This window comes from Malaclemys terrapin, chromosome 2 (assembly GCF_027887155.1).
Source record: "Malaclemys terrapin pileata isolate rMalTer1 chromosome 2, rMalTer1.hap1, whole genome shotgun sequence".
Lineage (NCBI taxonomy): Eukaryota > Metazoa > Chordata > Testudines > Emydidae > Malaclemys > Malaclemys terrapin.
The window spans coordinates 86,238,851-86,251,261 of record NC_071506.1 but is presented as its reverse complement, the minus strand read 5'-3'; the positions used below and the strand labels follow the sequence as shown (position 1 = coordinate 86,251,261).

The window sequence follows — 12,411 nt, the reverse complement described above, 5'->3', positions numbered from 1 at the left end:
ATCTCCATTACATTCTTCCTACTCAGCAACCTTCTTGTGTTTCTTTTCTGGGTCATTCCTATTATTAGAAATGATATTACCATTATGCCTCGGAGCTCTAGTTGTGGGCCAGTAATCCATTGTGTTAGGCGCTGTGCAAACACAGAACAAAAGACAATCTCTGCCCCAAAGAACTTACAATCAAATTCTTCCTTAAAAACAATCACCCTGTTTATGGTGGAGGTCTGTAGTTCCCAAAGTTTGGCTGCAAAGATGCTGCGAACAAGCTGTCATGGTAACCTAAGTTCCTTCTAAGCTGTGCGGCTGTGCAGCAGGCTATCCAGGGCTGCGCAGGCAGAGAGAGGTGCCCCTCCCCTGGCCCAGCCCAGCCCTGCCAGAGAAAGGTGCCCCTCCCCCAGCCCTGAGTTGCTGGGGTGAGAGAAGGCTGGGGGGAGTCCTCTCTCCCTGCCACAGCCCCGGGGAAGCCTGCACCCCAAACCTCTCATCCCTGACCCCACCCCAGAGCCTTCACCCCCAGCTGGAGCTCTCACCCCCTGCACCCCACTTCTTTGCCCCAGCCCTGAGCCCCCTCCTGCACCCTGAATGCCTCATCTCCAGCCCCACCTCAGAGCCCGAACCCCCAGCCAGAGCCCACACCTCCCTGCACCCCAATCTTCTGCTCCAGCCCTGAGCCCCCTCCCACACTCCAAACCCCTCGACCCCATCCCCGCCACACATCATCTCCATATTGGTGCACATAACAAAATTCATTCCGCACATGGATGTAAAAAATTAGAGGGAACACTGATGGTAGCTGGTGCAAAGAATTTTGGGGAACATTTAGGAACAACAATTCTTGCTACACAAGACTGAACAGAAACAGATACGCTTTTCTAGAGCAGAGGGGTTGGGCTGGGTGGGAAGAAACTTAGCAGCTGAAAAAAAGCACTACAGGACTGGCTCTTTGGTAAATTTCTGCCATTGCCCTGCACAGTTCTGGTGTTTTCCCTTGCCTTTGGTGTGGCACTTTTTCTGCTGCAAACTTAACCTGTGCCTAAATGTTTGAGGCTGAATGTTCTCCATGGATCTCTGAAATGTGTGTTAACAGTAAAGACTTTGAGGCATGGACAGCCTAATCCTCATTAAGGAGAAACTCAACTGCTCCATCTTAACTCACATATATTGTATTTCCAACTGTGATATTCCATGTATTCACGTGCTTGGTGCATCACAGCTTTGTGAATTCGGTTAAAATATTATAGGGGTACTTGTCATTGAAAACTAGGTTAATGTAGCCCTGCCTCTGTCTCTGCACAAAGCTAGTGTAAAAGGCATGCAGATTGGTGGAACAGAATCTTCCATGCTTCACAGCTACCAAAATAAGAGTGTGTAGTGAAAAGTACCTACTCAGCAATAACTGTAGCGAGACAAACTCTAAAGTATAAATAAAACCACATTTTTCTTTGTATTCTGTCATATCCTGACAGATGATTGATAAAGTGAGGCTTCTTATGCTGATGCATGCTGCAAATTAAAATGAAATTGAGTTAGACAAATAATATTTTCTTTTATAAATGATATCCAGATTGAACCCTTAAGGATGTAATTTAATATTTTTATGTTTATGATTGGAGGATCACCTTGATTGAATTACAGATTTATACTTGGTCAGAGATCATCTTACCCTTTCTTTTTAATCATGTTGCCATTGTTTTATGTACTAAATATATAGAAATATTGCACTATTTCAATACTTGTGTAATAATAGAATTAGCTTTTACTTTGTAATTGTTTCGTATTCTTGTAGGAAAATCATCTCTTTTGGCATATACTTTTAAAAACATATAATATGTTTAGCACTTTAATGCTAAAATGAAAACTGATTTTTTGTGAAAATAACTATCACAAAATAAATATCAGCTTCAATTTCCCCTTCAGTGCACATATTTTGGCATATAAGTCAAATGATCTAAACCAGCTGTCACTTTGCTGATAACTGAGATGCTCAAGTTGTAAGAAACCTCTATGGAATTTTGGACTCCGGGGTAGTTGTCAGGGTTATGGCTATAGTCCTGTTCATGTTGTGCCAAAATAATTCCTAACCATTGCGTCTAAAGAAATTATCTGGTAACTTTAGAGAATAAAATGCTAACACCTGCTTACCTTCCCTTTGAGTGATGTCAGACATACTTGTTTCTTTCTCTTTCTGGCTCACCTAAAAATTGCACCCCTTCTGAGATAAGCAAAAGTAAATCCAACTGAAAACCAAATTTAAAAAATATCCAGTCTCTTTCACTGGGTCACAGGGTCTGTCAATCTTGTGTCCTCTCCATTGCATTGCATCAAAGCCCCCTGATGGTCCCCCAAAATCAAAGAGAGGGGTCTCTTCCATCCTCCCTCTTCCACAAGTGTCAGTCTTGGGACTCTCAAGAATGAAGTAGGCATCAAACCAACAAGAATTATTGTTATAAGCTGGGGACGCATCAGTTAGAAGTTAACAGAGGAGGAGAAGGACCTCGGAGAATTGGTTGATCACAGGATGACTATGAGCCGCCAATGTGATATAGCCATGAAAAAAGTTAATGCGGTCTTGGGATGCATCAGGCGAGGTATTTCCAGTAGAGATAAGGAGGTGTTAGTACCGTTATACAAGGCACTGGTGAGACCTCATCTGGAATACTGTGTGCAGTTCTGGTCTCCCATGTTTAAGAAGGATGAATTCAAACTGGAACAGGTACAGAGAAGGGCTACTAGGATGATCCAAGGAATGGAAAACCTGTCTTATGAAAGGAGACTCAAAGAGTTTGGCTTGTTTAGCCTAACCAAAAGAAGGCTGAGGAGAGATATGATTGCCCTCTATAAATATATCAGAGGAATAAATACCAGGGAGGGAGAGGAATTATTTAAGCTCAGTACCAATGTGAACACAAGAACAAATGGATATAAACTGACCATCAGGAAGTTTAAACTTTAAATTAGACGACGGTTTCTAACCATCAGAGGAGTAAAGTTCTGGAACAGCCTTCCAATGGGAGTAGTGGGGGAAAAAGACATATCTGGCTTCCAGACTAAGCTTGATAAGTTTATGGTGGGGATGGTATAATGGGATAGCCTAATTTTGGCAATTAATTGGTCTTTGACTATTAGTGGTAAATATGCCCAATGCCTTGTGATAGGATGTTAGATGGGGTGGGATCTGAGTTACTACAGAGAATTCTTTCTTGGGTGTCTGGCTGGTGAGTCTTGCCCACATGCTCAGGGTTTAGCTGATCGCCATATTCGGGGTCAGGAAGGAATTTTCCTCCAGGGCAGATTGGCAGAGGCCCTGGGGGTTTTTCGCCTTCCTCTGCAGTGTGGGGCATGGGTCATTTGCTGGAAGATTCTCTGCATCTTGAAGTCTTTAAACCATGATTTGAGGACTTCAATGGCTCAGACACAGGTTTGATACAGGAGTGGGTGGGTGAGATTCTGTGACTTGCGTTCTGCAGGAGGTCAGACTAGATGATCATAATGGTCCCTTCTGACCTTAAGTCTATGATTCTTCAAAAGCTACTGCCAGGATTTCCAAGGGCCTTGCCCTGGAGAAACCCAGAGGTACTGCTTCTGGTCCTTTCCCAGTAAGTGTCTGTCTGTCTGCTTAGCAAGAATCATAGCAGGTATTGGTCTTTCCCTAGTCTTTCCCTGTTCTGAGGGAAGGGCCACTTATGTTCCCTGACACGTCTTCGCAGTGTTCCTTGCTACAAAGCTTACTGCGCCCATCAGTTTTGGGAACTATATATCTGAAACCAGGAACTGGACCATACTGGGGATATGCTAACTTAAAGAGATAGTGAGGTGTTGACTCTTACACCTGTCTAGAAATCCACATTTGCCCAAGTGTGTATACCTTTTATATCTTGCATCTCTTAATACCTTTTGAGAAGCAATATTTTGTGGCACCCTTGTTTGTACTAAATATGAAGGAACAAGGTGGGTGGATCAACTTTTATTGGATCAACTTCTGTTGGTGAAAGAGACAAGCCTCTTCAGGTCATTTTGTATACATTTATAAAAAGAAGAACAGGAGTACTTGTGGCACCTTAGAGACTAAAAAATTTATTAGAGCATAAGCTTTCGTGGACTACAGCCCACTTCTTCGGATGGTTTACCTTTGTACACCAGCAATACTTCTCAGCTTAGTTTATGTTGCATCAGGTTCAGGTGTTTAAACGTAAAGATAGCCTAAATTGTGCACATAGTTATTTGTATCCACAATTTTCTGAACACAAAAATGGTGGTGGCCTCATGAAAGCCAGGCTAAAAAAACCCCAGACCTTAAATGTCAATCTGTTACTCTTTTCAGGGGTCTTTATTGTCTAGAGAGGAGCCAATCTATTCACTGGAGATGGCAAAAGAAGGTCTTGTGAATGTATCAGGAGGCACAGATCAACTGCACAAAGAGGCAAGTACCCTGCACTTCCATTCGTAGCCAAACAGAGTGATCTTTTGAGGAACCCTTATGGAAAAGTTTTATAGAATGTAACAGAGCTGAAGCAATAGGATTCTATAGGAAGGTAATAGGGTTTTATAGAAGTTACTCTAAAAACCTATAAAAATTAATAAAGGATACTATAGGTTTTTGTGCTATTCTATATAATTCTAAAGCAGAGATATAATAGTCTCTTAAATTCTACAAAATGGTTTAAAATCCTATGGTATGGAAAGGTTATAGTTTTTCTGTTAGAAGACTTTTCAGTAAGGTGCTCCTTTTGTATCATGATCCTTCAGTGGTTCATGTTGTAAGAAATGGAAATATTTTCTTTTCATTGTTTTTGACCCGAAGGCTTATTTAACCTTTTGTCATTGTTGGACACTTTCCAAGAAGTCTTACACTTCAATTTTTCTGTAGTATTTTCTTACAAAATGAGTGTAAATTGAACAAACTTGAAATAAATGGGAAAATACTAAAGTCTGTATTAAGTCTTTACTCAAGCAAAATTCCCAGTGAAGTAAGGCGATTTACTTGAGTAAGATTTTGTCTCCTAAAGAGTAAAAATGTGAATAGAAATATCCTTCAGTGGAGATATCTGATGTCATTTGTTGACCACATATACCCTCCTATATATCTAATTTAATTCAACAGCTGCAGTGGTGACCATATTGCTATAATTACCAGAGATGCCGTGTCTGGAAAATAGTTTTCTTAAGATAGCATTGATGTCAAAGGGAAAAAATGTCAGTTTTTCAAAGTATTCCCTTTGGGGGTAATAATGTTGATTGTGACAACAACTTCGATAACAGTTTTTCACTGATATTTAAATTTGGGACTGGCAGAATACTTAATGAAGGTGTCTCATCGTATCTGCTTGGCAGATACTAGAAAGCCACCAAACCAATTTGGTCTATCTCCTCAAGAACTGCTAATCATTTTCTCACGCAATTCATTGCTAACCTTAGAAATGTTTTTCCTTCAGTGGAAAAGCCATCAGAGGGAAATGATCAATCTAAAAATTGTTTTTTTTTTAATGTTTATCATAAACATTCATTTATTTATTTTTATGCTAGTTGACTAGAATATTGGAGAGAGGTTGGCAGCTCAACAATGCAACTCAAAGAACCATGAATGAGAGTCGACATTTGACTGTATTTATTGACACACTGCATACAACCATCAAAGGTAATGTGTCTGATTGTAAGCTATGGCAACTTACATTACTGAAATAAAAATGTATTCACTTTGTAAAACTGTGAGAACTGTTTGCAAAGAGAGGGTGTTTATGTTGTTTGTGTAAGGGATTCGTCTTATTTTGTCTCAGTGATTTGACTGAATTGTTTCCTTCCCATTTAGTACTTGCTGAAGTGGCTGCATCTCTAAATGAGACGCTGGCTCTGGATTTCCAGTTGTCAAACAGTACATCTCAGAGTCTGCAGGAAGATATCTCCACCATGCTGGAAGCAATGCGCAGAAGACATTTCATGCAGCAGGACCAAAATGTCACCACTGTACTAAAGTAAACCTACTGTCTTATTGATATTTCTCTATTCATGGACAATCTATCATTCGTGTAGGGATGTCTGAGTGAAAAAATGGTCCAGTGTCTCCTTAGTATTGGCAAAATTTTATGAAGTTCTGTCATGAGGGGAAGTGGAAACTGAAATGCATGGAGTTGGCCATAGTTTAAATGGAGTCTCAATGCACAGCTGGGACCTGATCCAAAGACTCCCATTGATTTCAGTGGGCTCCAGACCAGGGTCTTGATGCACATACTATGGAATTGTGTTACAGGGGAAAGTGTCTAATTGCTTTTGAGATAGATTTACTACCTCTGACCAAAGTTCTGCTCCCTCTTCCATAGTTCTCTAGGGCCTGAGGTGCAGCATGACTGGTGTTGCTCTGCTGTACTGGAGTGTGCATGATCAAATCTCTGAAACACATATAAGGATAATCCCTAAGCACCATCATGCCCAGTTCCACAGGGGTTCTTCCCACATTCAAGCACAGCAGGATTCTTAGCACAGTCCAGGACAGGGACAGAGGTGGTTTGTATGCCATCGTGCAGCTCCACAGCTCACTGCCCCCCGTAGTGGGATTACAGCAGAAACAGGAGTTACGGTAGCCTGAGGGCTGTAGTAATTTGTGTGTGTGTGTGGTGTGTGTGTGTGTGTGTAGGGTGGGATATTTATTCTCCTTGTCTTCCAGTCAACCTCCTGTTGCAAGCCCAGCTGGGGAAGGAAATAGCCTTTTGCTGGTATGGATGTGCGTTTAGCATATATTTTATAGGTGAAACCTCAGCATTTATTTTGAGCGTTCAGCTTTTATTCTAAGTCATAGCTTTGATTTCACATTGCTTTCTCCTTATTTGTTTCTCCTTTGAAGACAGTTTTAGATTCTTTGTTGCCAGAGTTGGGAAATCTAACCACCAAATTTTTCAGAATTTGGGTGTGGTTTTCAAAAATGCCCTTTATTGCTTTAACTCTGTTCCCATTGATGTCAATAAGAATTTGACCCTTGACTTTAATGGGTACAGAAGTAGACCAGTTCTGAGTGCTTTTGAATATCCCACCCTTTTATTTTAAAATATTTTGGATTAGGAAGAGTGTTTGTCTATGCTTGCCAGGGCTAATCTAAATGGAGAGTTAGTGCCCGGCAAGCTAGGGTGTAAATATAGAGTGCACTAGCGTGCTGTGCATGAACTGTCTGTGTGGACTCTGCTACTGCCCATTAGAAGTTCCCTAGTGCACTTGGACCTACTTCTGTGTCATATTCCCATTAAATAGTTATATTTTTATATGTTAATGTGAACGTAAGACCATAAGAATGGCCATACTGGGTCAGACCAAATGTCCATCTAGCCCAGTATCTTGTCCTCTGACAGTGGTCAATGCTAGGTGCCCCAGAGGGAATGAACAGAACAGGTAAACATCAAGTGATCCATCCTCTGTCACCCATTCCCAGCTTCTGGCTAACAGAGGCTAGAGACACCATCCCTGCCCAATAATCATTGATGGGCCTATCCTCCATGAACTTATCTAGTTCTTTTTAGAACCCTGTTATAGTCTTGGCCTTCACAACATCCTCTGGCAAAGAGTTCCACCGACTGTGCGTTGCGTGAAAAAATACTTCCTTTTGTTTGTTTAAAATCTGCTGCCTATTCATTTCATTTGGTGACCTCTAGTTCTTGTGTTGAGAAGGAGTAAATAACACTTCTTTATTTACTTTCTCCACACCAGTCATGATTTTATAGACTTCAGTCATATCCCTCCTTAGTCATCTCTTTTCCAAGCTGAAAAGTCCCAGACTCATTAATCTCTCCTCATACTGAAGCCATTCCATATGCCTAATAAATAAAATACAATATCTCTATTTATTTATTTTATTTCCTAGAACTGGAAGGGACCTTGAGGTCATTGAGTCCAGCCCCTTGCCTTCACTAGGCAAGACCAAGTACTGATTTTGCCCCAGATCCCTAAGGGGGCCCCCTGAAGGATTGAACTCACAACCCTGGGTTTAGCAGGCTAATGCTCAAACCAGTGAGCTATCCCTCCCCCTAATCATTTTTGTTGCCATTTTCTGAACCTTTTCCAATTCCAATATATATTTTTAGGCGACGGGGCGACCACATCTGCACAAAGTATTCAAGATGTGGGTGTACCATGGATTTATATATGTGATCCCCAAATAGTGTGGTTGCCAAGCATACTGTACTTTGCTCACCTGTCTCTCATGCTTGCCTTGCTCCTGTCTATTAATTTCTGTAAGAGCCAGATGGCCATGAAAATGGACTACAAATAAAACCTGGTTATAGTTATAATGAATTAGGACTGGGAATAGCTTCCTGGCCTTATGAAAGTGTCTGAGAACACCCCATTACAAAATCTTTCTGACTTTTACAGCAGTTTGGGATGTTTATATAAGGCATTTGTAAGTTAACTTTTTCAATTGTAGGCTTTCAGTAGAAATTTCTGAAAGATCTTTGGTAAGTGTCCTTTCACACACTGAAGAAGAGATTTATGCTAGCAGCATGAGAGTTTGCTTTACAGAATTTATCATATTCTACAGCTACAAATTCAAAGCTAATTTTAAAAAGCAGTTTGACAGTGCATTTGTCAGGAAGCAGATAGTTACCCATGGATCTTGGTAAATGTTGTTTATGATGATATATCATTAAACAATATAACTTAAGCCTCTCTAAATTTGCTATATAAGACAAAATTCCTGAACTACAGTATAACCTTATTACAGTACACTCAAGTATTGGGGGAATACTGCCTTGTAAAATATTGCACTGTAGCTTCATTCTACCAATTCCTGTATTTTGTTATAATTTGAAACAATGGCTTTTGAGGGTATGGACTGTGGATCAGTAGTATGAAAATATAAATGCGTATCCATCTTACACAAGAATTGCCGTTCAGGGTCACACCAATGGCACTTTAGGTTCAGTATCCTCCCTTTGATAGTGGGCAGTATCAAATGCTTCTGGGTAAAATACAAAAATCCTGGTAATGGATGATCATGGAATAATTGCAAGCAGTTAGCAGTTGGCTAATTCCCTGAGTTTGGGCTGCAGTTCCAAAATCACACCTAGCACCATTTTCTGAAGATAGGTACAATACTTACTTTCCTCTGGTGGGATAGCTGACTTTCATAAGAGATTGCTTTTTTTTTTTTTTTTTTTTTTTTAGCAGTTCAGCCACTTTATTTTTAAATTCCTTCAGAAGCCTGGGGTATATCCCATTATGTCCTGCTGACTTATTGCTGCTCAGATTATCAGTATGTTCCAGTGCCTCCTCCTACACCCTTGGCATGTTGATCCTAGATTAAAAATGTTTAAACTACAAATGTCTGAGGTAGGACATGGAACCTTTCCAGATGCATGAAATCTATGCAGGCTTTCAAATCAAAGGTAACCCAAATGGAGCTTTTCAGCCAAATGCAGTCCAAAGGGTCCTCAAAAGTGGCTTACAGTACCCATTTCCCTGTAACTACTGGGCAAGGATGAAACTGATAAACCGCAAGGTTGTATTGTTTGCAAACGCAAACCAGCAATTTCTAGTCTTCTATCAGTGGTGAGACAAGTATAATAAATATTATTGTTGTAAGTATTTATTGTTGATGAAAAAAATTGGTATAAGGTTATGTGTAAGTTGGTTGCAATTGTTAGAGCTGCAAAGTTTATGTAATCTTGTTTTTTGTTCTTCCTTCCTTAAGAAAACATACCTAAATTTCTCTTCCTATTTTTATTTACTGTTTGCTCTCTGTTTTTCAGTGCTGCAGAGAGGTTGCTGTTACGGATTCAGAAAGAGTATCTCAAACCCCAGCAGGAACTTGCAGAACTTAAAAAAGGTGCAAGCCATCTCTTAACAAACCACAACATCAGATTACAAGAAGCCCAGGACCTGGTGAATGAGGCTTGCACTAACACCAATGAAACCAACCGTCTGCTTTTTCTTATCTACAGCAACCTGGCAGAGTTAAATGTAAGATTGGAGATTCCGCATTGTTGCATAATAAATATCAGATGCATAACATGTTTTAAATACCTCACTTTTCAGACTGAAATGAATCCATAGACTTTTCCAAATATTAATAGTTGTAATATTCTAGTAGACCAAATAGAAACCATGCAATGTGTTCAAAGTGGGAAGGGTTAAGTAGTAGATGAGTTCATCTGCACCAGCTGACATTACAGAGTACCATAAAACAATTGATTTATGCTACAGGATAAAAAGCTAAACATACAAGAAAACAAGGATCTTTCCATCATGCTAATTAAAGAAGGGAAAGTATTGATGGATGTTGCTGCTGCCCTTGCCACAGATGTAAAGAACTCTACCTCAGTAAGTTACTAAACTGTCTAACATTCATTTAATATAGTGAATTGCATTTGATTAATTGATAAAGGAAATAATTTCAATGTTTAGAATCTAGAGATCCATCGAGATGGACTGGTCCTATGGAATGCCAAACTAAGACATCATGTAGATGACCTGGTCATGCAGATGTCCACGAGGGGAGCACTTGATCTAGTCTACAGAGCAGAGGATCATGCAGCTGAATTTCAAAAACTTGCAGAAGCACTAGATAGGTGAGCGCACCAAGATATATGATCTCAATAGAAGCTTCATCTAAATTACTGCCAGATTTAATTTAAATGGATAATAGGTTAGTCCGTTAAGGGAGCAGGTCTTTTTTTTTTCATTTAAAACTGCAATAAATTTAATTACTTTTACTTTTTATGAAGTGACTGGTATTTTTATTAATGATGCAGAATAGGTTGATTTAGTCTTGCAATTCACATGTAAAGTAATTAGTTTTTAAGTTAATAAATGTTCAGTGAATACTATGTGACCTAGCTTCTTTATATAGCTGTCAGTGGTAAAAAATACTCAAATGTTTAAGAAAGAAACATTATTTTTATCATGAAATGGTTATGTCCATTATATAAATACTTTTTTGTCAACGTATTCAAGAACTCCATCAAAAAGCTATAATTGTTGTTAGGCTTCCATCTCATAACATCATAATCCTCAGAAATGGGCAGGTTACACCTTCAAGGTTACATATAGAAACACTTTTAAAAACTTCCTTATATTCTCAGAGCTCATCCAATATCAACCCCAAGAGTTATTCGCTGGAAAGACTTTCTGATTATCGATATGAAAATAGATACCAGCTATCGTCATTTTCTTCTACGGTTCTCACAGTCCAACCTTTTAAAACTAGCACATAAGTTTTTAAAATGAAGCCAGGTCACAAAGCACAAGTGTATTGTAAGCCTGAAAGCAGAGAATTATGCTTGTAGCTATACTTGTACAACTCTATTCACTTCAGTGTGGCTGCACAACTGTAACCAGGTAGAATTTGATCCAGAATATATTTCAGTTCTATGCTGCCTGCTGTGTTGCTGTACATTGAATTTGTAGTCCCCTATTTCTGTTTTGTTTTTGTTTAGTGTGTGAGTGCTTTTTTAAATGAAAATGTTACATTTGATCGTAAGGTTTTAAAAATGCAAAACACACTAAAGACAAAAAGTTAAAAAAAAAAAAAAAAACTGAAGTAGGCCAGAACTTCAGCCAGAAAAAAATCAAGTGAAACACGTTGTGTAATGTGCTCATTCTTTCAAAATGCTGTATGTATTCTGAAAACATGTACATCTGATAACTCAAAACCTGGAGACATGCTGCCTGGTTAAGACACTTGCATAAAGGATGTATAATATTTTTCTACTGCAGTGGTCTCTCAAATGTAAGAAATGTATCTCTGAATGCAACAAATGCTGTCCATGCCCACTCCAGCATTACAAGTCTGATTGAAAGAACAAAAAATCTGGCAGATGATGCTTCTAGAGTTATAACTAACCCCTTGGACTCAGTAAGTATCCATGTTGGGATTTTAAGTTACCCTCTGCTTCTGATTCTTTTCTGAATACCTGTTTATATGCTGCTACCTCCCTGCAATCATTGAAATCTGTTTCCTTGTCTGACACTTCTGCAGCAGCCACTCTCTCACCATCTCACACACACCCTACCCTGCGTCAACCTCTTCCTCCGCACTCTTCTCACTCCTCTTCCACTTTAGAGCAGTGCTCCACTGGCAGGGCCGGCTCCAGGCACCAGCGGAGGAAGCACGTGCCTGGGGCGGCATTCCGTCCATTCTTGGGGCAGTACAGTTCGGGCCTTTTTTTTTTTTTTTTTTCCGCTTTGGCAGTTCGGGCGGCTTTTTTTTTTTTTTTTTTTTGCTTGAGGTGGCAAAAATGGCCCTGTCCACTGGTTATTGTTTCCCTCCATGTATCCATCATCAGTTATTACTCTTAACTCATCTTCCATCCTGCCTGACACCTGACTCTCTTCCTCTTATCACAGCTTCCTATTCTTATCTTTTGATTACTTCAGCTTCAGGGCTCTGAAGTCTGAGTTGCCGATCTCCTCCCCTCTTCTCCTTGTGTGACC

At 39.8% G+C, this 12,411-nt stretch overlaps 1 protein-coding gene across 1 annotated transcript in view; it reads left to right on the top strand.

Moving 5' to 3' along the window:
- Positions 1–12,411, top strand: part of LAMA1 (laminin subunit alpha 1) — a 146,972-nt gene that overhangs the window by 96,915 nt on the left and 37,646 nt on the right. The window contains exons 34-40 of the mRNA XM_054020536.1: positions 4,322–4,420; positions 5,524–5,635; positions 5,807–5,969; positions 9,729–9,939; positions 10,183–10,299; positions 10,384–10,547; positions 11,695–11,833. Of these exons, the coding sequence (XP_053876511.1) occupies positions 4,322–4,420; positions 5,524–5,635; positions 5,807–5,969; positions 9,729–9,939; positions 10,183–10,299; positions 10,384–10,547; positions 11,695–11,833 (1,005 nt within the window). The remainder of the gene's footprint in view (positions 1–4,321; positions 4,421–5,523; positions 5,636–5,806; positions 5,970–9,728; positions 9,940–10,182; positions 10,300–10,383; positions 10,548–11,694; positions 11,834–12,411) is intronic.